The sequence below is a fragment of the Populus euphratica genome, unplaced genomic scaffold, assembly GCF_000495115.2.
Source record: "Populus euphratica unplaced genomic scaffold, PopEup_1.0 scaffold103.1, whole genome shotgun sequence".
NCBI lineage: Eukaryota > Viridiplantae > Streptophyta > Magnoliopsida > Malpighiales > Salicaceae > Populus > Populus euphratica.
The window spans coordinates 1,061,515-1,086,971 of NW_011499891.1; the positions used below are offsets into that span (position 1 = coordinate 1,061,515).

Here is a 25,457-nt window from a genome sequence, read left to right on the forward strand (position 1 = left end):
AAAGGCATTAAGAAGCATTCCTGGTGCCTGTCCATATCAGTTATGAATATTTGTTTCATGATCCTCGACTTGATTTCAGTGTCCTGCCCTTCTTGATGATCTATCCCAGCTTTAATCTGGGATGAGAAATTGAGTGCAGGATCCAAACCCAGCTTCCTGAAATCTACCCTTACCATATTTTTTTCTTTTCTTTGAGGGTACCTTCTCTGCTCCCAGGTACTCCTGATCATCTTCATCATCCTTCCTTTGGCGTTTAAAGATTTTCTCTCTACTTTCGGCCCTTTTTTCTTCTTACCCTTCATTCTTTAATTTCAGACCCTCGTGGCTTTTCTTGAAAAATTTCGATCTAGCCTTTCCCCTCTTTTTCTTGGGTACAAGAAGGTCAAGAGGGTTTAAAAATTCACCAACACTGCTATGAGTACTCTTTGCATCTTTTTGATCAGTAGTACTTTGGGTTTTCTCGGAAGTTCTAAACCTTAATTCATCAACATTAGTAGCATTACTCTTGACTTCTTCATAAGTGATACTTTGGAATCCTTTATTGTAAAGAAACCCTACAACATAGAATAAATACGAAAGCATCATGTTGAATGAGTCTAAATTAAAATGTATCAGTTGCACACTACTATAAAATTAGCAAATATAAATGAAAATACTGGTAAGAGTTTATTTATCAGTATATTATATACTGATGACATTTACTAATTAAAATTTTCATTGCTAAATCTATTAGTAAATATTAACAAGAATATTCTTATAGTGTATATTAAAAAAATTACAGTGAAAAAAAAAAACTAAATAATTTAATGACATATAAATTTTACAGACAACGTTACTAATAGAATTAATCCAACAATAAAATTTGTCCGTGAATATACCAATGAAATACATCTGTTGGTATATATTGATGACAATATAGAGAGTATTACAATGAGATTCAAGAAGATAAATTATTTTTTAAAACCTCAATTTTTTTTGTTATCTCATAATAAATCTGTTAATATATTACAGAGAGTTAAAAAAAAATTAATATAAATATCACTGTAATTGTTAATAAAAAAATTAATATAAATATCACTGTAATTGTTAATTTATCGATAAAATTACATATTGATCATTTGTTGGTAATATGCTCAATTGTATAAATAAAATTATCGACAAAATAAAATGAGTAATTTATTTTTGGCATGCATGTTCTGCCTATAAAGTTACTACTAAATTTATTAACAACATACTCACCAACATATCAGAAATTGTCGACAAGCATTTTTCTATTGGACATTTTTATTTATGATCTTATCAGTAAAACAATCACATATGAAATGTTGTGTTGTATGTGATAATTTTTTCAATATCCAGATCATATCCAGACATCCTAATTTGGAAAAAAAACAAATTACTACTCTTACATCAGATTAGCTGGTATTCCAGTATGCTTTTAGATAAGAAAATAAAAAAAATAAAAAAAAAAGATTTAGAAAGGTTTAACTTTTTAATAATATATTAAAGGTTTTTTTTTTTTAAAAAAAAATTAGATATAAAGATGTGATTTTAGACGATGCTTAATATCGACATGACTTTATACATATCTGGTCAAAGAGTCAAAATAGATAAGTGCTTATGATTCAGCCATACAACATCTAATTTCTAGAGTTCTCTAATTTTTTAAACTTCAATATTCCTTTTATTTTTTTTAATATTTTACTGGAATACAATTTACTATGAATTATAATAACTTACTCCAAACCAAGAAATAAATAAATACAAGGATATTCTTTATAAGCTGAAACTATCCCATATACAAATAATTTATTCTGACATGAAATGGATATATCCACAGACGCCAGGCTTAATTTCTTTGATGATAAAACATGGAAAACCTTTTACAGTATCGTTAACAATGGGCATCAGTAAAATTTAACAACTCTCTACTGTCCTTGATGAAATGCCATGAAAGAAACCTTGGAGCCTACATGAAATAAGAAGAAGAAATAGACATTAAAAAACCTCGAAGATGAATTTAATTAACCCTCTTGCCAATGAGTTTATTAATGTAACATTCGTGATGAAAATTTCAAACTTGGTTGAGCTAACCAGATTTTTAATGATTCAAATTATTGTCTTAACTTCTATTACTGAATAATCTATGTTACTTCTGCTCAGTGAATCCGTCAATTATTGTGTTTTTTTATTAAAATAAAAATTAAGGAGCTAGAGATTAGAGAAGGATAATGAATCCCTTCTATGTTTTTTTTTTAAATTTATTTTAAACCCATTTAAATTTATATTTAACTGTAATTTTTTTAAATACCGAACATATTTGAGAAAATAATAATAAATTCCAACCATGACACTTCCTGTCAACTACGACACTTCCAAATTTAAAAATAATAAAAATTTAAAAGTGGAATCAATCTTTCTTTCTTATTCATAATCATCACAATTCTTTTTCTGAGGAGTAGAGTCTGGGATCAGTGGATGCCCATAGTAACAGAGCCCGCAGTATTCTTACTTGCTAGTTGCTATAAAAGAGATAATGCCCATTTTATATACTTCTACTTGGAGGGAATCAATATTAAACATTAAATTTTAAATGCAAGGTCTGCAAAAACACGAGCTGTTAGAGATTATCACATCATTATTATATACATGTAAAATCATGAAGTTTAGACCTCTGATATTATTAGTAAGGAGTTCCTGCATTTCTAAAACTCTCTCTCTCTCTAATAGCTTCAAACCTTCAATTAAATCCTGAGAAGTGGTTATATTTAAGTTTGGTTTCTAGTAATTATTGGTTCAAACCCTATAAATCTTAAGATTGTTGAAAATTTATATTGTTGTTAATTTTAGAACTCGTTAACGATTAATTCTGATAGAGTTAATTTACAGAGCATGCATATAATAATAGCTGTCCATGACTTCGTGACATGGATTCCTGACAGTGATGATATTATAATACTCTACAGAGAATTCCTGACAACCACAGCAGATACGTCTTGATCATCAACAATAAATTACCATTGTTTCGCGTTTTCTTTTCTCCGGTAAGGAAAAGATGTCTTCGCATCCACTTATACCAGGGAAGTTAAAAAAAAAATCGTCTAGCCTGTAAAAGTTAAATAATATAAATATTATAGATGATAATAAATATATAAAAATTAAGATAAAATATTATGAATTAAGTGGCAGGTCGAAATTGTTAAAACTTTGTCAACCTAGCTCAATTTCTGTATCCTATACAACTCATTGGTTGTTATAACTAAATTGATTTTTTCATTCTAGGCACAATATATTTATAATATGTATAAAAAAGGAAAAAAGGTAGGCCGTTCGGATCAAACTTTCTCTTAAATAGATTTAGTTTATAATTTTTATTTAAGATAATCCATAATTACGTCAAAAAAGACAAGGAAAAGGCAAAAACAAAGACGAGTGGAATTGCCTGTTACAAACAAAGACAAGACAGCCGAGGTCAAGCAAAAGCTTGACTCTTACAACCACACTAGAAGTTAAACCTTTGACAACTCCGCTTACAAAAATTAAATTAAAATAAATTTATATAAAAAATATGCTAAAGGATCACTATATATCACACACCTGCTATTGCTCTTTCATTGCAAGAAGCTCCCTACCTTCCTTGTTCTCTCTATATATAGATTGATAAAGATTTCTTGGTAAGTTCTCTTAAGTCCATGGTATATCTAACTTTCTTTCGTTTCTCTGTTTTTTCTTGTAAGAAAGATTGTGGCCTGGAAACTTACATTTTTTAAAGTTCAAGAATCTCAAGGTTTGATTGTATAGCTTTTCTCATTTTTTACTCTTTGATATTATATGTGTTGATGCTGGATTTTAGAAGGTTTAGTTGTTCATCAGTTCATGGATTTTGGTGAAGGGTTCGCGGAGTGTATGTGAGTGTTACAGTGGTTTTTCAAAATATTTTTTGTTTAAAAATATATTAATTTTTTTTAATTGTTAAGATTTATTTTTGATAATAGTATATTAAAATAATTCAAAAATATAAAAAAATAATTAAGTTTATATAAAAAAATAAATTTCGGTCAACTTCCATTTAAGCTGTACTCTGAAACAAGGAGCTATGAGGAGAGAAGCCTTTTTTTCTGGGTTGATGCTATATATTTTTTTGGTTTAGAATATTTGTTTTTGTGGGTGCACAGTGTCCCAAATGAAACTTGGAGTTCCTGAATCACTTCCTTATAAACTAAATTGTGTTCTGGTGAATTGTTCAAATGGTTGCTGTATCTGCTATTTTTTCTGTACAGGTTTGTCCTTTTTAGCTTTTTTTTTTTTTTTGTTGATCACTCCATGTGTTCTATGCTTGTGCAGTAACCGGAACAAAAAATGGCAGAGGAGAAGGGTTCAATTTCCAAAGACGTTACTGAAGTAAGTTGACTCCATTGCCATTTCAAAAATTGTTGAATTTGTTCCTGAGGTGTTTTGATATGGGAGCCCTGGCTTATATATTCTTTTGTACGTGGTCTAATATAGCTTATTGGTAAAACACCATTGGTGTATCTCAACAATGTTGTGGATGGTTGTGTGGCCCGTATTGCTGCAAAGCTGGAGATGATGGAACCTTGCTCAAGTGTCAAAGATAGGTATTAGTTAGATTTCTGTTGTTGTTTGTTGGAAAGTTGAGATATGCTTTATTTATTAACTTGGCTATGATCAGGTTTATTTGGTTGCCAAGGCCGAAAATCTTCCTTCGCTGTCGAAATTTAATATGTTTCTGTTTATGGGTAATTCAAATGTGTTTCTGAATCCAATGATGGAATTGGATTTGCTCAAAAAGTAACAATGGGGCCTTTAGAACATCGTCATTAATGAGATTTTGGTTTGCTTAGCTTGATATATTATGATATTCTTCTTGTCTTTTTTCCCTTGTTTGTAGGATTGGGTATAGTATGATCACAGATGCAGAGGAGAAGGGTCTAATCAAGCCGGGTGAGGTTGGTGATTCAATCCTAATTGATCAGATAGGATACATGAATTTTAAGTCCAATTTAGGTTGTTTTGCTTTGAAATTGAGTGATATGTTATCTATAGCTATTGAAAATTGATCAATACATGTCTTGGCTTAAGACATCATTGCATCAGAAAATCATTTTCCGCTGGCAGATATGATACAATAATTGATATTTAATTATTAGTTGCCAAGCCTTGTAATGACCTAGTCCACACATTGACAGTCAACTGATCCGTTTTCTGTTCATTGCATACAAAATAGCGTGAATGTCATTACAAAGGAACTTGCGTGTTGACATGGTTTTCTTTGTTAATGCTGAAGAGTGTCCTGATTGAGCCTACGAGTGGCAACACTGGCATAGGGCTGGCATTCATGGCAGCTGCTAAGGGCTACAGGCTGATCATTACCATGCCTGCTTCAATGAGTCTAGAGAGAAGAATGGTTCTCCTTGCTTTTGGAGCTGAGTTGATCCTTACTGATCCTGCCAGGGGCATGAAGGGGGCTGTTCAGAAGGCTGAAGAGATATTGGCAAAGACACCTAATGCTTATCTTCTGCAACAATTTGAAAATCCTGCCAACCCACAGGTGCCATTTGTTTTCATTTTGCACGTTTTCTGACTTTCTGATTTGAGAGAATTACAATCATACTGATGTTCCCTCGTCAGATTCACTACGAGACAACTGGACCAGAGATTTGGAAAGGGTCAGGTGGGAAAGTTGATGCCTTTGTTTCTGGGATAGGGACTGGGGGAACAATAACAGGTGCAGGGAAGTATCTCAAGGAACAAAACCCTGATATAAAGGTTCACTTCTCCGCATTGCTTGATTTGGAGTGGAAGTCATTTTTTTTTTTGGTATTGATAGTTTCTTTATTGTTTCTTTTCTTGGCGTTTGTTCTTTCCTTTTCGTGTTTAGATTTATGGTGTAGAACCAGTTGAAAGTGCAGTGCTATCTGGAGGGAAACCTGGTCCCCATAAGATCCAGGGAATTGGCGCTGGCTTCATCCCTGGAGTTTTGGATGTCGGTTTACTTGACGAAACTGTTCAAGTAAGTCTGTGTTCTCTTACATAATTCCCAAAACGTATTGCTAAAACTCCATCATATACAAATCCAGGATCCTCAAGTCTAATCTTTGTCGCATGCTCTGATTTATTCTTTTAAGAGAAAATACCGTTTGTTTTTTGTTTCTTCCTTTTTATTGCCTTGCTGCACTCGTACCTGAGAGACTCGATCGTTATATGACTTTGCAGATATCAAGTGAAGAAGCCATTGAAACTGCAAAGCTTCTTGCCTTGAAAGAAGGATTGCTGGTAAGCTTACAATTATTTGATATTTGTTGCAAGAAGGAACGCAGAACTGTACAGCACTCCACTCTGTTAACTGGATCATATTTTCTGGGTTTGACTTTAATCAAGAATTCTTTTGAGGGCATCATGTGGATTTCAGGTGGGGATATCATCTGGAGCTGCTGCCATTGAGATAGCAAAGAGGCCTGAAAATGCTGGAAAGCTCATTGTTGTAAGTTTGATTTTCTTCCGTTTGAAGTAGATCCATCAGCAACTTGCTAGTGAGCCTGCTGTCCAAAGCTATCCCGTAGACGAAACAAATTTGTTTCCAAATAGTAAAGTTCATTGCCAATCTAGCTACCATTTCCCTTGATATTTTTGTTGATGAAATTATCCATTCAAATAATGAATTTTCCTGAACGATTATAGGTGATAGAAAATCTTCAAGCACGGTAATAGTGATGACATGTACCATATTCTATGGCAAGCTTAGCAGCGTTGCGTTTAGCACATGCCGTATCTTTTTGAATAGCTTCTAGTGCTTGGCCTTTGTTGGTGTTTTGTTCTGAGCGTCTTACCATTCTTTCTAATGTAAACCTGACCAAACTAAAATCTTGAAGCTCGTCTTTCTGAACTGAGTCTCTTACAAATCTTTTTAATGTAAACAGGTGATCTTCCCTAGCTTTGGGGAGCGTTACCTATCCTCCGTGCTTTTCGAATCCGTGAAGGAGGAGGCGGAGAACATGGTTTTTGTGCCTTGAGGTGGAGAGCATGGTTTTTGTGCCTTGAGGTGGAGAGCATGGCTTATATGAGCCTGATGCGGAGGCTTTTCTGCTCTGTGTATCTGTATTAACAAAGGGCTTGTGGGATGGATCAAGAAACTTCAATCATAGTGTTGTGAGATCAAACAAAGTCCCGTTGACAGTATATTGTGTTATTAAAAACTATGCAATTGTTTCGTTCAATTGGATGCAATGAATATATATTGCAAAAATATAAACATGGAATCGCCATCAGAATGCTTTTCAAGCAGCAGAATAATTTCAAGCAGAGCGCTAAAAATTAGAACGTGTTGTGGGTTGGTGAAATAAATTTTATGTATAAAAAAAGAATGAGTTAATTAGGTAAATCAGCCAATATGCAATTTGGATCTTGAGTTTTCTTATTTTCATTGAATTTAATATATTTTATTTTAAAATTCATTTTCCTCCTAGGCTCGAAGCCCGTGGTGTTTTTAATTGTTATAAATTTCAACCATGAAAATCCCAAAATATAATAAATAAATAAATATCTTTAAACATCAAATCAATTTCTTCTTTTATTCATAATTATTATAATTCTTTATCTGCGGAGACGAATCTGGGATCGATGGATGCCCATAGTAACCAGGCTCCCAGTTGCTATTTAAGAGATATTGCCATACTTTAAGGTAATCAATATTAATTATTAAAATTTAAATACTAGTCTGCCAAAAACAAAGAGAGAAAGAAGCCGTTAAGCATCATCACATCCCAAAAAACACACATATTATATATGCTTCTATGATCAACGCACCATCGACTCTACATGCTTTGAGCCTCAGTAAACATCTCCAGCTGCAAGCACAATACCGACGACGTTTCAGATTTGAAAGATTCGTAGCTAAATGTTTGGTGTTAGATTCGGACAGGGGCCGCGACTTGCGCAGCCCCCTCTACCACAAATTATGACGTAGGCTCTCCCTCTTGGGGAGACCTTAAGCCAGCACCCATCCTCAGTGCAATGGACGTCACTGACCTAGGCCATGGACCTTCCTGATCGCCCATTGACCCCGTCCAGGTAAGTATGTCTCTCGTTGTTTTGAGCTTCCTATTTATATCCCCATGCCTTGCCCACATCTTATGTTTTCTCGATGTGGGAATCTTCTTCATACATTTCACATCAAACACGGTTAAAAGTTAAAACCCTTGCATGCGCCTGCTAATCCTTGGTAAAAGATGTCTTGGGTTCAACTTATACCAGGAAGTGAAAAAAACACTGTAATATTTGTATTGTTTGATTTAACTCACCTATCAAAATTAAATAATATAGATATTATAAATAATAATAATTAAATAAAACTAAGAAGATACATCTTCTTGATAATTAATAAGAAGCTGTCAATTGGTAATTTTCTTTTCTTTTCCAACAATAATTAGGGATACTCTTAAATCAATTTAAATATTAATAATAATTTTTTAACAATATCAAACATATTTAAAAAAAATCAATAAATTTCAACTATGACAATCTCAAAATATAAGAAATAAATAAATATCTTAAAACATCAAATCAATCTCTTTTTTCTTTTTTATTCATAATCATCATAATTTTTTTCTCTGCGGGGATGAATCTGGGATCGATGGATGGCCGTAGTAACCAGGCTCGGAGCCTGTGGTTTTTTTAATTGCTAGTTGCTGTTTAAGAGATAATGCCATACTTGAAGGGAATCAATATTAATTATTAAAATTTAAATATTTTATATATTTCAGAATTAGGTGGATGAGAAAAGAAAAAAAAGAAGCTGTTAGACATTATAACATCACAAAAAAAAATACACACACAGATATGTGTGTGTGTGTGAAGGTAGATGAGACAGACTTAATTTTTAGTTTTATTTAATTATTTCAGAAGTTTTTAGTTTGCTTTAAAATAGTGATTTGCAACCCTTGTGAAAAAAGAAACCGTATCAACTTCTAATGGTAGTCGTTAGATTTGGCCTCGTATAAGTATAACATGAATGTGAAGCAAAGTAATTAAATCCGGCACAACTCAAAATTCGGTTTATCAATTTATGGGTTGGGTTAGGTAAGCAAACCTAGAATAACTCATAAGAACATTACTTTGAAGACTTCTTTTATACATATAGAAAAAAGGATTTTAACCATGTATGTGGTTGATATTGAACTAGTTTTTTTTTTAAATATTTTTTATTTAAAAAATATATCAAAATAATATATTTTTTTATTTTTTAAAATTTATTTTTGATATCGTTATATTAAAATGTTATAAAAATATTAAAAAATAAATTTTTAATTTTTGCTGCACAATATTTTAGTGCTTTTATAAATCAAATTAAGTCAATTCTAATTTTTTTAAAAAAAAAACTTGACTTGAGATTACTATATACTATACTAAAAGTGTTAATGTTTACCTAGATACATGATATTGTATATTAAAACAATGTAATGACAAAGCTCCCTTTACCGCATAGAGGCACAAAGATTACAGGGGTGGAGTCGTCTTCTCATTGGAATACATTTAACATTGAATGGATGATTTTAAAAAAAGACATCAATGTAAATTTTTTTTTTTTTTTTTTTGATTTACGTGGGGTGTCCGGGCCAGCTTGCGCGCACCACGACTAATCCCCACGGCCCACTGAACACCCTGCAAACCCAGTAGGCATGTAAGGCACCGCGGGGGTGACAGACGTGCACACCAAGACTCGAACCCATGTGCGATGGAAGGAGCTTGGCTCCTGCCACCGCTAGGCCAAGTCCCTCGGTGCCATCAATGTAAATTTTGATAAGGTATAGTGGGTGCCTCTGTTATTGTTTACCTTGACATAAAATATTATGAATTGGTATAATATAATAACAAAGTTATCCTTGCTGTAAAAAATTGCAAAGACTACAAAGAGGTACGGTTGTTTTTTTACTGGAATACATTTAACATTGAAATAATGATTTAAAAGAAAACAATTAGTGCAATTTTTGAAAGGGCATGGTGGGTTTACAAACCTACACTACAGACACCTAATGTTGAGTACTCAAAACACAAACTTTAGTTATCAGTTTTCATATTTATGAATTATTATATAAGATAATATTTTCATGAAATAAATATAAATAAATAAACATGCATGCATAAAAAATATGAAACAATTAAACCAGTGCAATATTTTACTAATTAAAATTTCAAAATATATCAACATAATATGTCAATTTATTTACATTTATATCATCTACTAAATAATATAACTTCATTAATAATACAATTGTTGTTTAGTCCTGATTGAGTGATATTGTTATTTGCTACAATATTATTAAGAGTTAATGTTTTTTTAAAGTTTGTAATACTAATAATTAAAGTAATTATCAATTTATTATCCTGATACAAAGTTCACAATGTAGGTATTATAAATATTAAATGACAAATGATGTGTAGAAGTTATGAGACACATTAAAAAAATTATTCAAAAAATACATAGACTATTATCTATCTATATCTAGCTCGCTCCAATAAAATAATATCATATGTGTTATATTATTATTATAGGAAAAGATGGGTTCGAGTTTGATGTGTGTTTATGCTCTTGAAGGTGAATAAGAGGTTAAATTTTATCACATGTCATTCTTTAAAAATATAATATTTTAAATTATTGGTATTCTGGAATGCAATATAACAGTTATTATGCTAGAAAATAGCTATATTTATTAAATGTTATGATTCAGAACGCAACAAGTTTAAATCATGTTGTTTCACTTTAACTTTTTTGAAAATTTCAAATTGAATTTAAGACAGTTTCATAATGTTTCATAATGAATTTATAATATATACTTCCTAATTTTGTCTTTTTTTGTTTCAAAACTAATTAAATGTTATTTCTTTTAATCAAATAATAATTTTATAAATAGCAAATTTGATTAGAACTAAACGACTTTGACCAAAAAAATAATAATTTTATATGGATTGAATCCGTGACTTCATCAATCGATTCGATAGATTTTAGTTTAAACTCAAAGAAAAGGTACGAAAAGCTCAAGCAATCGACTTAATTTGAACCAAACTCCATCCCCTTTCTCGTAATACTTTTAAATAATTTATATAATTAATGACTCAGTGATTAATATAATTTAACGAGGTCAGATCCATTTGAGAGTTTGAAATTCCTCTCTCAAATTATTTGGTTCAAAAATTTAACGGATATATATCTTATTGACTTCACATAACGGTCAATTAAATAAATTACTTAAATATTTAAAGTAACTCGAGTAATTAATTCTATAAAAAAAAAATTGGCACAAAAATCGCATAAAAACATATAATAATACTCTTTTTACGTGAGAGACCAATCATTTATCATTCGTAATCTATATTTTATCACTTTTCAATGGACACGTCAAATTGTATAAAAATTTATCATAAATAGTTGTTTTTAAATTATTTTTCTTTTACCATGTCGATATTTTGGGTTTTCTCACAAAATACATTGGGATTAATTAATACTTCTTTCAAGATGTTATATCTTGAATGTTATTCTTTTTAACAGTTGAACCAATGCAATGTATTTTTCTCCCTTTTTTATTTTATTTTATGCAATTTAATATCTTATTTCGAGAGACATTATTTTATGTGAATTTATTTTTTTAATTAGAATGAATTTTTATTTCTTATTAAAAAAACATAGATACATGTCCTTTATGTTCCAACGGTTTTTTTTTTTTGGCCGGAGAAGCAATCAAACCCTACTTAGTTGTTATAGTATTTTTATTAATAATAACTTGTGCATTATATATACTTTGTTGTCTATTTTTAGACCCTTTGTCTACATTCTTTTCTTCGAATATTTACACATAAGAAAATCGAAGAAGAAGAAGCATGGCAGGCTGCAGCTCAAGTGATAATGATGAATGCTTCGATTTTGAAGAATACGATGATGGTGAGTCTTTTGATAGAATGGTTGAAGGGATTAGAGAAAGAACTAGTGACGAAAACAAGAGAACTAGTTTGCTGACAAGCAAAATCCTGGAGGATTTTGTATGGAGTAATATCATGACAAGTAGTAAGAGAAGAGAGTCTCTGAGGGACAAGAATGGCTATCAATCTATAAACCTGCATGGTTTTTCCAAACCCAGCAAAAAGAGGTCAGGTGACGCGTTGGTGGACAAGAGGAACGGTACTGATGATCGCCAAGCAGCAGAGACCAGGAGTTTTTCAATTAATAGCAAAAAGAGAGGGGTTGAAGTAAACTCAATCTAGAAAGTTAAGGAAAGCAAACACTAGTTGTCATTGTTTAATTATTTAGTTCTTGATCATTGGCCGCTAGCTATCTTCATATTTGAAGATTGAATTTTTTTATTTTGAATTCATATATAAATAATTAGCTAAGTTTGTGTTATAATGTGTGGAGAGATTTAAAAAAAATTACAGATAAAAAGAAAAAGTGTATATTCAAAGCTTTTGTTTAATTCTTGTAAGTTTTTGTTTTTAAAATAAAAAATATATTTTATTCTTTTTGAGTGTTTCAAAACGACTATCAGTGGTTTCTTTCACTAACAAAAAGAGCATTGAACCTGGAAGGATGACGAGAAAGATGAGAAAAGGAAGAGCTCAAGGAGAAAAACGAAGAGTGCAATTGGGTCTGGATCGACTAGATCTCTCTGATCACATAAAAGCTCGGATAGGAAAAGAAGGGGACAAGGATTTCAAGTCTAGAATAATGAAACAGATCTTTGAAACGGATTTGAAGAAACATAATGATCGTTTTTCAACGCCTTCGAATCAGATAAAGGATAGGGAGGATTTTGAGGCAATGGATATCAGGAAAGCAGGAAAAGAAGTTGTACTTATAGAACTGGATCTTGGAGTTGATGTTCATCAGCGGACAACGAATTTGAGACGCTGGGAGATGAATAACTCATTTTCTACATGTTAACCAGCAGTTGGAATGCTGTTTTGAGTAGGAATGAAGGAAGACTCTATGCCAACGACATTGTACAAGTTCATTCCTTCAACCGTGATAACCAGCTGTATCTTGTATTCAAGAAGGTTGTGGACGCAGCAACAGTCAGGAAGGTGATGGATAGCAACCGTGCAAGTAGCTCTACTGGGAACAATGGGGATGGTGCTGTAGAAGAAGTTTAGGCAATTTATGTTCTTGGTGATGCAAGTCAAAGATCGTGTACGGCAAGGGCATAGCCAGGATTTTTTTTCTATCCTGGACTGTCAAACAGATATATATAAATTATTTTATAAGATCAATTATTAATTTATATATATAAATTTTTTAAGTTAATAATAAAGTTTTAATTTAAATTTAAAGTATATAAAATTAAAAAAAATAAAAATAAATTATATTATTGAAGTTGCACCCTTCCATATTTTGTAGAATAAAATTTATTAATGATTGAATCTGAATCAATATTTTCAGCAACCTCTCGTTCAATGTAAATTATTATAAAATATGCTACAAACTCATCTTTTATTTTATTACGACCAGGAGTTTTTCAATTAATAGCAAAAGGAGAGGTGTTGAAGTAAACTCAATCTAAAAAAGGCAATCAGTTGTTACTGTTTAATTGTTTAGTTGTCAATTATCGACCGTCAATTATTTTTATATTGCTGGCTACAACTGTTTTTACACTTGAAAGTTAAATTTTTTTATTTTAAATTTATATATAATTAATTAGCTAAGTTTGTGTTATAATGCATGGAGAGATTTAAGAAAAATACAAAAAAAAAAAGAAAAAGTATGAATTCGAAGCTTTTGTTCAATTCTTGTAAGTTTTTGTTCTTAAAATAAAAAAATGTGTTTTATTTTCTTTGAGTGTTTTAAATCACTACAAGTGATTTCTTCCACCAACAAAAAAAGCGTTGAACCTGGAAGGATGATGGGAAAGATGAGAAAAGGAAGAGCTCAAAGAGAAAAACGAAGACTGCAATTGGGTCTGGATCGACTAGATCTCTCTGATCACATAAAAGCTCGGATAGGAAAAGAAGGGGACAAGGATTTCAAGTCAATACCATAATATATATTGACTAAAATCTATGTAACTATGTAAGTAAAATCTAAAATAAATTTATATTTTTTAAAATACTAAAGATAAAGGAAAGAATATAATTTTATTATTTTTTCATTAAGATATTCTTATCAATTTATTAGATAAAAGATAGATTATTTATATAAAAAATAAATAAATAAATTCAATATTTTAACTAGATTTTTACTAAATTCTGCGTTTCGGTTATTTATTAAAAATGATTTTACAATTCTAAATAATATTAGATGGGAATATTAATGCTAACTTGGAGTTTTTTTTATGAGAATACATTTAAAAATAATAATTTAAACCCATTAGAGCTCTAAATTTTTTTTTTAGAACTTATTAATTACTACATTGCATTTATCATGTGTAAATTAAAATTTTAAATACTGATTTATTTTTCTACCTAGGATGGTGCTGTAGAAGAAGTTTAGGCAATATATGTTCTTGGTGATGCAAGTCGAAGATCGTGGACGGTGCTAGCACAAGCCATGCGTAGATTGAAGAGAGAGGTGACAGTGCTAAAACTTGCTAGCCAGCTACGTTTTTCTTTTATATCTTTTTTGTTTTCCTTTTCTAGCAACAGGTTGGCAGCTTGCTAGCGGGCACAGCTTTCCTTTCCGGTGTAGCGTAGATTTCATATTAAATTGTTCTTATAGCGGTCACAGCTTTCCTTTCCGGTGTAGCATCTAGCATAGATTTCATATTAAATTGTTCTTACATGGGCGTGACAGATTAATCTAAAAACTCGAGTAATATCTAATTTTATTTTTAAAAAAAGTTTTAACCTAAGAAAAGTCTTGAAATAATGTTGTTTCAAGATTAATCTAGTACCTTCCAATCATCAGAAATTTCCTCTTTGGCGTCTCGAATTCATTTTTCTAACCCAACTTGTGCCTTGAATTAGTTTACTAGCCAAACCAGGTTTAGGTTTATCATTGGTTCCAAGACATCCCATGTCTGAGACGAAGTCCAAGTCTAATACTATTGTTAGTACAGAACTATTGAGCTGACGAAAATAAGGCCCAGGCAATGCAATAATCTATAGGCTATCAATTAAAAATTATTACAACCTCGGTGATGCTGTAATTCGTCTAGAAAAAAAATCCAGTTATATACTCGAGGAATTAAATGAAAAATCTACTGATGATTTTTTAAAATCTAAAATGATTGGATTATAACTTTTTGGTCATTGTTTAATGGACTTAATTAAGCATTCATGCTACTGCATTCATTTTCCAAAGCAAAGGAAGGTGATACTTTAATGTAAGAATCATGATAAATGCATAAAAAAAATCATCTTTTGATAAATCTAGAGATCATTAAATAATTAGTATCTTTTTAAAAGAAAAATATAATAAATATGTAAAAGAGTATTAAATCCTAAAATTAAAATTTTTTGTTCTTGTTTTGCTATGAAATTAATGATTTGTAAAAAAATAATATTATGTTTATGTTGACAATAACAAATAAAACATTTTTGTTGCCTTAACCTTGTTATTTTACTTAAATAAGAGGGCTGAAAGGTCATTTTATCATAATAACATTATTGAAAGTTAAATATACGATCATCATTTTATCATAATAACATTATTGAAAGATGCACATGCATTAATCATGAATAAATATCCTTTATATTTATTAGAAAAGTATATAAATTATATACTAGAATCTCATTTAAGAGTTTAAGATATTGAGTTGATATAATTTTTTGATATGGTATCATAACTTTATTTACCAAGTAGTTACGAGTTCAAATCTCACCATTTCTACTATATTTGATAAAAATTAAACATAAAATAATATGAATATATGCAAGTTTCAAGTCCAAAAAATTCTCGCTTGACAGAGTGTGTTAAAAAATTATATAAATTATATATTAAAGTATCACTTAACAGTTTAAGCTATTAGATAAAAATAATAAATTTCAAGATTAAAAGATTTTCATTCAAAAGAATATATTAAAAAATTGTATAAATTATATCTTATAACTTCACTTAATAGTTAAGTTATTAAGTAGTGGTGATAAGTTTTAAACTTTTATTTTAAAAAATGTATTAAAAAATTATATAAAATATATTTTAAAATTTTATTTAGTTAAGATAATTTTAATTATTAAGTTAAGATGTTAACAATACAAACAGTAAATGTAAAAATAAGATCCATGCTAAAAACTTTTGCTAGTGAAAAATCACAGGGCAAAGCTTTGGGTCCATGAAATTTGTACTCAAGAAATTAGGCTCCGTTGCGCTGACCCAGACACATGGCATGGACCCAAAGACACCAGGTGTGCGTTTAGTACCCTTTAGATCTACGAACACAGCCTAAGCCCAAACTCTTCTCCAGGGCCTCCAGAGCTTGGGCACTGGTTAAAAATGGATTTGGACTAGCAAAAAACTATTTAAAAATAATGATAAATCCTGGTTCATCACCTATCATGGAAGGCAATCCAAATTATAAACTCAAATTTTAAGCATCATGAGAAAAAGGCTGCGGTTGAAATCAAATAGAAAGGTTGAAAATCTTAAACAAACGTACGAACATGCAGAAGAACAGGTGTTTAATTTCATCCTATATGGAATATATTGTCATGATAAAAGACATAAAAAAATAACCTTAATTAACTGACCACATGAATTGCTTCAAAATGCCATAACATCAATATGCTATGGCTTGCTTATGCTAGCACCTTCCATGCATGGCCTGCCCACTTGTTCCAACACCATGCATGGCCTCTACAAATCCTATAACACCATCTCCATTTCCTTGGCCAATGCTGCTCACTCATGGCTAGCTAATTGATCTTCATTCATGAGCTTCTCGACTTCATCTGCATCCTTAACTTTAATGAGTACAAGACAAGGTTTCTTATCACGCCTAAAGGAGTAAATCTTGGACAATATCATTCAACTTCAATGCACCCTAATTCCTAGCCAAAACACCATTCCAATTGGAGTTTACCACATAAGAAACATTGTTGCTCATATGCCTCTGCCTCGACCTCACTGTACTTTCATGAACACTATCATCTTTAGGTCCCATTTACAAGTTTCACTTATGTACCACTGCTCTTGGTTTGGCACAAGTCCTTCATCTCCTCTTCATTCAAAAACTCTTCGCAGTCCTTGACTTGATTCAAAGGCATTAAGAAGCATTCCTGGTGCCTGTCCATATCAGTTATGAATATTTGTTTCATGATCCTCGACTTGATTTCAGTGTCCTGCCCTTCTTGATGATCTATCCCAGCTTTAATCTGGGATGAGAAATTGAGTGCAGGATCCAAACCCAGCTTCCTGAAATCTACCCTTACCATATTTTTTTCTTTTCTTTGAGGGTACCTTCTCTGCTCCCAGGTACTCCTGATCATCTTCATCATCCTTCCTTTGGCGTTTAAAGATTTTCTCTCTACTTTCGGCCCTTTTTTCTTCTTACCCTTCATTCTTTAATTTCAGACCCTCGTGGCTTTTCTTGAAAAATTTCGATCTAGCCTTTCCCCTCTTTTTCTTGGGTACAAGAAGGTCAAGAGGGTTTAAAAATTCACCAACACTGCTATGAGTACTCTTTGCATCTTTTTGATCAGTAGTACTTTGGGTTTTCTCGGAAGTTCTAAACCTTAATTCATCAACATTAGTAGCATTACTCTTGACTTCTTCATAAGCGATACTTTGGAATCCTTTATTGTAAAGAAACCCTTCTCTATGTTCTCTCATTTCCTCGGGCACAAAGCCCCCAAATGAGCTCACAAATTGATGGGCACTGCAACTGGTCATATTGGTGCTGCCCTTGTCCTTCACAGTCTCTTTTACAGGACAAACATTATTAAAATATTCTTACGACAAGGTTTTCTTGAAAATGTGAGGAAACATGAAGGGGGGAATATATATATATATTTTTTTGGCTTTAACCCTACAACATAGAATAAATACGAAAGCATCATGTTTAATGAGTCTAAATTAAAATGTATCAGTTGCACACTACTATAAAATTAGCAAATATAAATGAAAATACTGGTAAGAGTTTATTTATCAGTATATTATATACTGATGACATTTACTAATTAAAATTTTCATTGCTAAATCTATTAGTAAATATTAACAAGAATATTCTTATAGTGTATATTAAAAAAATTACAGTGAAAAAAAAAAACTAAATAATTTAATGACATATAAATTTTACAGACAACGTTACTAATAGAATTAATCCAACAATAAAATTTGTCCGTGAATATACCAATGAAATACATCTGTTGGTATATATTGATGACAATATAGAGAGTATTACAATGAGATTCAAGAAGATAAATTATTTTTTAAAACCTCAATTTTTTTTGTTATCTCTGAACTCATATTCCAGAAAGTAAGAATAAAATTACATTAAATGTCATTGATATTGTTAACTCATCAACATAATAAATCTGTTAATATATTACAGAGAGTTAAAAAAAAATTAATATAAATGTCATTGTAATTGTTAACTTATCGATAAAATTACATAATGATCATTTGTTGGTAATATGCTCAATTATATAAATAAAATTATCGACAAAATAAAACGAGTAATTTATTTTTGGCATACATGTTCTGCCTATACAGTTACTATTAAATTTATTAACAACATACTCACCAACATATCAGAAATTGTCGACAAGCATTTTTCTATTGGACATTTTTATTCATGATCTTATCAGTAAAACAATCACATATAAAATGTTGTGTTGTATATGATAATTTTTTCAATATCCTAATCATATCCAGACATCCTAATTTGGAAAAAAAACAAATTACTATTATATCAGATTACCTGTATTCCAGTATGCTTTTAGATAAGAAAAGAAAAAAAATAAAAAAAAGATTTAGAAAGGTTTAACTTTTTAATAATATATTAAAGGTTTTTTTTAAAAAAAAAATTAGATACAAAAATGTGATTTTAGATGATGCTTAATATCGACATGACTTTATACATATCTCATCAAAGAGTCAAAATAGATAAGTGCTTATGATTCAGCCATACAACATCTAATTTCTAGACTTCTCTAATTTTTTAAACTTCAATATTCCTTTTATTTTTTTAATATTTTACAGGAATACAATTTACTATGAATTATAATAACTTACTCCAAACCAAGAAATAAATAAATACAAGGATATTCTTTATAAGCTGAAACTATCCCATATACAAATAATTTATTCTGACATGAAATGGATATATCCACAGACGCCAGGCTTAATTTCTTTGATGATAAAACATGGAAAACCTTTTACAGTATCGTTAACAATGGGCATCAGTAAAATTTAACAACTCTCTACTGTCCTTGATGAAATGCCATGAAAGAAACCTTGGAGCCTACATGAAATAAGAAGAAGAAATAGACATTAAAAAACCTCGAAGATGAATTTAATTAACCCTCTTGCCAATGAGTTTATTAATGTAACATTCCTGATGAAAATTTCAAACTTGGTTGAGCTAACCAGATTTTTAATGATTCAAATTATTGTCTTAACTTCTATTACTGAATAATCTATGTTACTTCTGCTCAGTGAATCCAACAACTATTGTGTTTTTTTACTAAAATAAAAATTAAGGAGCTAGAGATTAGAGAAGGATAATGAATCCCTTCTATGTTTTTTTTTTAAATTTATTTTAAACCCATTTAAATTTATATTTAACTGTAATTTTTTTAAATACCGAACATATTTGAGAAAATAATAATAAATTCCAACCATGACAGTTCTTGTCAACTACAACACTTCCAAATTTAAAAATAATAAAAATTTAAAAGTGGAATCAATCTTTCTTTCTTATTCATAATCATCACAATTCTTTTTCTGAGGAGTAGAGTCTGGGATCAGTGGATGCCCATAGTAACAGAGCCCGCAGTATTCTTACTTGCTAGTTGCTATAAAAGAGATAATGCCCATTTTATATACTTCTACTTGGAGGGAATCAATATTAAACATTAAATTTTAAATGCAAGGTCTGCAAAAACACGAGCTGTTAGAGATTATCACATCATTATTATATAAATGTAAAATCATGAAGTTTACACCTCTGATATTACTAGTAAGGAGTTCCTGCATTTCTAAAACTCTCTCTCTCTCTAATAGCTTCAAACCTTCAATTAAATCCTGAGAAGTGGTTATATTTAAGTTTGGTTTCTAGTAATTATTGGTTCAAACCCTATAAATCTTAAGATTGTTGAAAATTTATATTGTTGTTAATTTTAGAACTCGTTAACGATTAATTCTGATAGAGTTAATTTACAGAGCATGCATATAATAATAGCTGTCCATGACTTCGTGACATGGATTCCTGACAGTGATGATATTATAATACTCTACAGAGAATTCCTGACAACCACAGCAGATACGTCTTGATCATCAACAATAAATTACCATTGTTTCGCGTTTTCTTTTCTCCGGTAAGGAAAAGATGTCTTCGCATCCACTTATACCAGGGAAGTTAAAAAAAAAATCGTCTAGCCTGTAAAAGTTAAATAATATAAATATTATAGATGATAATAAATATATAAAAATTAAGATAAAATATTATGAATTAAGTGGCAGGTCGAAATTGTTAAAACTTTGTCAACCTAGCTCAATTTCTGTATCCTATACAACTCATTGGTTGTTATAACTAAATTGATTTTTTCATTCTAGGCACAATATATTTATAATATGTATAAAAAAGGAAAAAAGGTAGGCCGTTCGGATCAAACTTTCTCTTAAATAGATTTAGTTTATAATTTTTATTTAAGATAATCCATAATTACGTCAAAAAAGACAAGGAAAAGGCAAAAACAAAGACGAGTGGAATTGCCTGTTACAAACAAAGACAAGACAGCCGAGGTCAAGCAAAAGCTTGACTCTTACAACCACACTAGAAGTTAAACCTTTGACAACTCCGCTTACAAAAATTAAATTAAAATAAATTTATATAAAAAATATGCTAAAGGATCACTATATATCACACACCTGCTATTGCTCTTTCATTGCAAGAAGCTCCCTACCTTCCTTGTTCTCTCTATATATAGATTGATAAAGATTTCTTGGTAAGTTCTCTTAAGTCCATGGTATATCTAACTTTCTTTCGTTTCTCTGTTTTTTCTTGTAAGAAAGATTGTGGCCTGGAAACTTACATTTTTTAAAGTTCAAGAATCTCAAGGTTTGATTGTATAGCTTTTCTCATTTTTTACTCTTTGATATTATATGTGTTGATGCTGGATTTTAGAAGGTTTAGTTGTTCATCAGTTCATGGATTTTGGTGAAGGGTTCGCGGAGTGTATGTGAGTGTTACAGTGGTTTTTCAAAATATTTTTTGTTTAAAAATATATTAATTTTTTTTAATTGTTAAGATTTATTTTTGATAATAGTATATTAAAATAATTCAAAAATATAAAAAAATAATTAAGTTTATATAAAAAAATAAATTTCGGTCAACTTCCATTTAAGCTGTACTCTGAAACAAGGAGCTATGAGGAGAGAAGCCTTTTTTTCTGGGTTGATGCTATATATTTTTTTGGTTTAGAATATTTGTTTTTGTGGGTGCACAGTGTCCCAAATGAAACTTGGAGTTCCTGAATCACTTCCTTATAAACTAAATTGTGTTCTGGTGAATTGTTCAAATGGTTGCTGTATCTGCTATTTTTTCTGTACAGGTTTGTCCTTTTTAGCTTTTTTTTTTTTTTTGTTGATCACTCCATGTGTTCTATGCTTGTGCAGTAACCGGAACAAAAAATGGCAGAGGAGAAGGGTTCAATTTCCAAAGACGTTACTGAAGTAAGTTGACTCCATTGCCATTTCAAAAATTGTTGAATTTGTTCCTGAGGTGTTTTGATATGGGAGCCCTGGCTTATATATTCTTTTGTACGTGGTCTAATATAGCTTATTGGTAAAACACCATTGGTGTATCTCAACAATGTTGTGGATGGTTGTGTGGCCCGTATTGCTGCAAAGCTGGAGATGATGGAACCTTGCTCAAGTGTCAAAGATAGGTATTAGTTAGATTTCTGTTGTTGTTTGTTGGAAAGTTGAGATATGCTTTATTTATTAACTTGGCTATGATCAGGTTTATTTGGTTGCCAAGGCCGAAAATCTTCCTTCGCTGTCGAAATTTAATATGTTTCTGTTTATGGGTAATTCAAATGTGTTTCTGAATCCAATGATGGAATTGGATTTGCTCAAAAAGTAACAATGGGGCCTTTAGAACATCGTCATTAATGAGATTTTGGTTTGCTTAGCTTGATATATTATGATATTCTTCTTGTCTTTTTTCCCTTGTTTGTAGGATTGGGTATAGTATGATCACAGATGCAGAGGAGAAGGGTCTAATCAAGCCGGGTGAGGTTGGTGATTCAATCCTAATTGATCAGATAGGATACATGAATTTTAAGTCCAATTTAGGTTGTTTTGCTTTGAAATTGAGTGATATGTTATCTATAGCTATTGAAAATTGATCAATACATGTCTTGGCTTAAGACATCATTGCATCAGAAAATCATTTTCCGCTGGCAGATATGATACAATAATGGATATTTAATTATTAGTTGCCAAGCCTTGTAATGACCTAGTCCAGACATTGACAGTCAACTGATCCGTTTTCTGTTCATTGCATAGAAAATAGCGTGAATGTCATTACAAAGGAACTTGCGTGTTGACATGGTTTTCTTTCTTAATGCTGAAGAGTGTCCTGATTGAGCCTACGAGTGGCAACACTGGCATAGGGCTGGCATTCATGGCAGCTGCTAAGGGCTACAGACTGATCATTACCATGCCTGCTTCAATGAGTCTAGAGAGAAGAATGGTTCTCCTTGCTTTTGGAGCTGAGTTGATCCTTACTGATCCTGACAGGGGCATGAAGGGGGCTGTTCAGAAGGCTGAAGAGATATTGGCAAAGACTCCTAATGCTTATATTCTGCAACAATTTGAAAATCCTGCCAACCCAAAGGTGCCATTTGTTTTCATTTTGCACGTTTTCTGACTTTCTGATTTGAGAGAATTACAATCATACTGATGTTCCCTCGTCAGATTCACTACGAGACAACTGGACCAGAGATTTGGAAAGGGTCAGGTGGGAAAGTTGATGCCTTTGTTTCTGGGATAGGGACTGGGGGAACAATAACAGGTGCAGGGAAGTATCTCAAGGAACAAAACCCTGATATAAAGGTTCACTTCTCCGCATTGCTTGATTTGGAATGGAAGTCTTTTTTTCTTCTTTGGTATTGATAGTTTCTTTATTGTTTCTTATCTTGGCGTTTATTCTTTCCTTTTCGTGTTTAGATTTATGGTGTAGAACCAGTTGAAAGTGCAGTGCTATCTGGAGGGAAACCTGGTCCCCATAAGATCCAGGGAATTGGCGCTGGCTTCATCCCTGGAGTTTTGGATGTCGGTTTACTTGACGAAACTGTTCAAGTAAGTCTGTGCTCTCTTACATAATTTCCAAAACGTATTGCTAAAACTCCATCATATACAAATCCAGGTTCCTCAAGTCTAATCTTTGTCGCATGCTCTGATTTATTCCTTGAGAGAAAATACCGTTTGTTTTTTGTTTCTTCATTTTCATTGCCTTACTGCACTCGTACCTCAGAGACTTGATCGTTACATGACTTTGCAGATATCAAGTGAAGAAGCCATTGAAACTGCAAAGCTTCTTGCCTTGAAAGAAGGATTGCTGGTAAGCTTACAATTATTTGATATTTGTTGCGAGAAGGAACCCGGAACTGTACAGCACTCCACTCTGTTAACTGGATCATATTTTCTGGGTTTGACTTTAATCAAGAATTCTTTTGAGGGCATCATGTGGATTTCAGGTGGGGATATCATCTGGAGCTGCTGGAGCTGCTGCCATTGAGATAGCAAAGAGGCCTGAAAATGCTGGAAAGCTCATTGTTGTAAGTTTGATTCTCTTCCTTTTGAAGTAGATCCATCGGCAACTTGCTAGTGACCTGCTGTCCAAAGCTACCCCGTAGACGAAACAATTTTTTTTCCAAACAGTAAAGTTCATAGCCAATCTAGCAACCATTTCCCTTGATATTTTTGTTGATGAAATTATCCACTCAAATAATGAATGTTCCTGAACGATTATAGGTGATAGAAAATCTTCAAGCACGGTAATAGTGATGACATGTACCATATTCTATGGCAAAGCTTAGCAGCATTGCGTTTAGCACATGCCGTATCTTTTTGAATACCTTCTAGTGCTTGGCCTTTGTTGGTGTTTTGTTCTGAGCGTCTTACCATTCTTTCTAATGTAAACCTGACCAAACTAAAATCTTGAAGCTCGTCTTTCTGAACTGAGTCTCTTACAATTCTTTTTAATGTAAACAGGTGATCTTCCCTAGCTTTGGGGAGCGTTACCTATCCTCCGTGCTTTTCGAATCCGTGAAGGAGGAGGCGGAGAACATGGTTTTTGTGCCTTGAGGTGGAGAGCATGGTTTTTGTGCCTTGAGGTGGAGAGCATGGTTTTTGTGCCTTGAGGTGGAGAGCATGGTTTTTGTGCCTTGAGGTGGAGAGCATGGCTTATATGAGCCTGATGCGGAGGCTTTTCTGCTCTGTGTATCTGTATTAACAAAGGGCTTGTGGGATGGATCAAGAAACTTCAATCATAGTGTTGTGAGATCAAACAAAGTCCCGTTGACAGTATATTGTGTTATTAAAAACTATGCAATTGTTGAGTTCAATTGGATGCAATGAATATATATTGCTAAAATATAAACATGTGAATCGCCATCAGAATGCTTTTCAAGCAGCAGAATAATTTCAAGCAGAGCGCTAAAAATTAGAACGTGTTGTGGGTTGGTGAAATAAATTTTATGTATAAAAAAAGAATGAGTTAATTAGGTAAATCAGCCAATATGCAATTTGGATCTTGAGTTTTCTTATTTTCATTGAATTTAATATATTTTATTTTAAAATTCATTTTCCTCCTAGGCTCGAAGCCCGTGGTGTTTTTAATTGTTATAAATTTCAACCATGAAAATCCCAAAATATAATAAATAAATATAAACATCAAATCAATTTCTTCTTTTATTCATAATTATTATAATTCTTTATCTGCGGAGACGAATCTGGGATCGATGGATGCCCATAGTAACCAGGCTCCCAGTTGCTATTTAAGAGATATTGCCATACTTTAAGGTAATCAATATTAATTATTAAAATTTAAATACTAGTCTGCCAAAAACAAAGAGAGAAAGAAGCCGTTAAGCATCATCACATCCCAAAAAACACACATATTATATATGCTTCTATGATCAACGCACCATCGACTCTACATGCTTTGAGCCTCAGTAAACATCTCCAGCTGCAAGCACAATACCGACGACGTTTCAGATTTGAAAGATTCGTAGCGAAATGTTTGGTGTTAGAATTGGACAGGGGCCGCGACTTGCGCAGCCCCCTCTAC

At 31.8% G+C, this 25,457-nt stretch overlaps 2 protein-coding genes across 5 annotated transcripts; both read left to right on the top strand.

Moving 5' to 3' along the window:
• Positions 1–3,574: 3,574 nt before the first annotated feature.
• On the top strand, positions 3,575–24,746 carry LOC105131277 (cysteine synthase-like). 2 transcript variants are annotated; one of them, XM_011034180.1, is made up of 11 exons: positions 3,575–3,674; positions 4,345–4,401; positions 4,507–4,616; positions 4,910–4,967; positions 5,306–5,569; positions 5,650–5,787; positions 5,900–6,031; positions 6,235–6,294; positions 6,431–6,502; positions 6,939–7,016; positions 24,514–24,746. In XM_011034180.1, the coding sequence occupies exons 2-11, from the start codon at positions 4,360–4,362 to the stop codon at positions 24,526–24,528; spliced, it is 969 nt and encodes a 322-aa protein (XP_011032482.1). In that variant the 5' UTR covers positions 3,575–3,674; positions 4,345–4,359; the 3' UTR covers positions 24,529–24,746. The 2 variants fall into 2 exon arrangements, with proteins under 2 accessions (XP_011032482.1, XP_011032484.1); XM_011034182.1 differs by lacking the exon at positions 3,575–3,674 and adding an exon at positions 3,703–3,787.
• Positions 21,033–24,737, top strand: LOC105131276 (cysteine synthase-like). Of its 3 annotated transcripts, none has more exons than XM_011034179.1 (11): positions 21,033–21,105; positions 21,776–21,832; positions 21,938–22,047; positions 22,341–22,398; positions 22,737–23,000; positions 23,081–23,218; positions 23,333–23,464; positions 23,667–23,726; positions 23,863–23,943; positions 24,380–24,501; positions 24,558–24,737. In XM_011034179.1, the coding sequence occupies exons 2-10, from the start codon at positions 21,791–21,793 to the stop codon at positions 24,470–24,472; spliced, it is 978 nt and encodes a 325-aa protein (XP_011032481.1). In that variant the 5' UTR covers positions 21,033–21,105; positions 21,776–21,790; the 3' UTR covers positions 24,473–24,501; positions 24,558–24,737. The 3 variants fall into 3 exon arrangements, with proteins under 3 accessions (XP_011032481.1, XP_011032480.1, XP_011032479.1); XM_011034178.1 differs by having other exon boundaries at positions 24,380–24,473; XM_011034177.1 differs by having other exon boundaries at positions 24,380–24,473; positions 24,530–24,732.
• Positions 24,747–25,457: the final 711 nt, after the last annotated feature.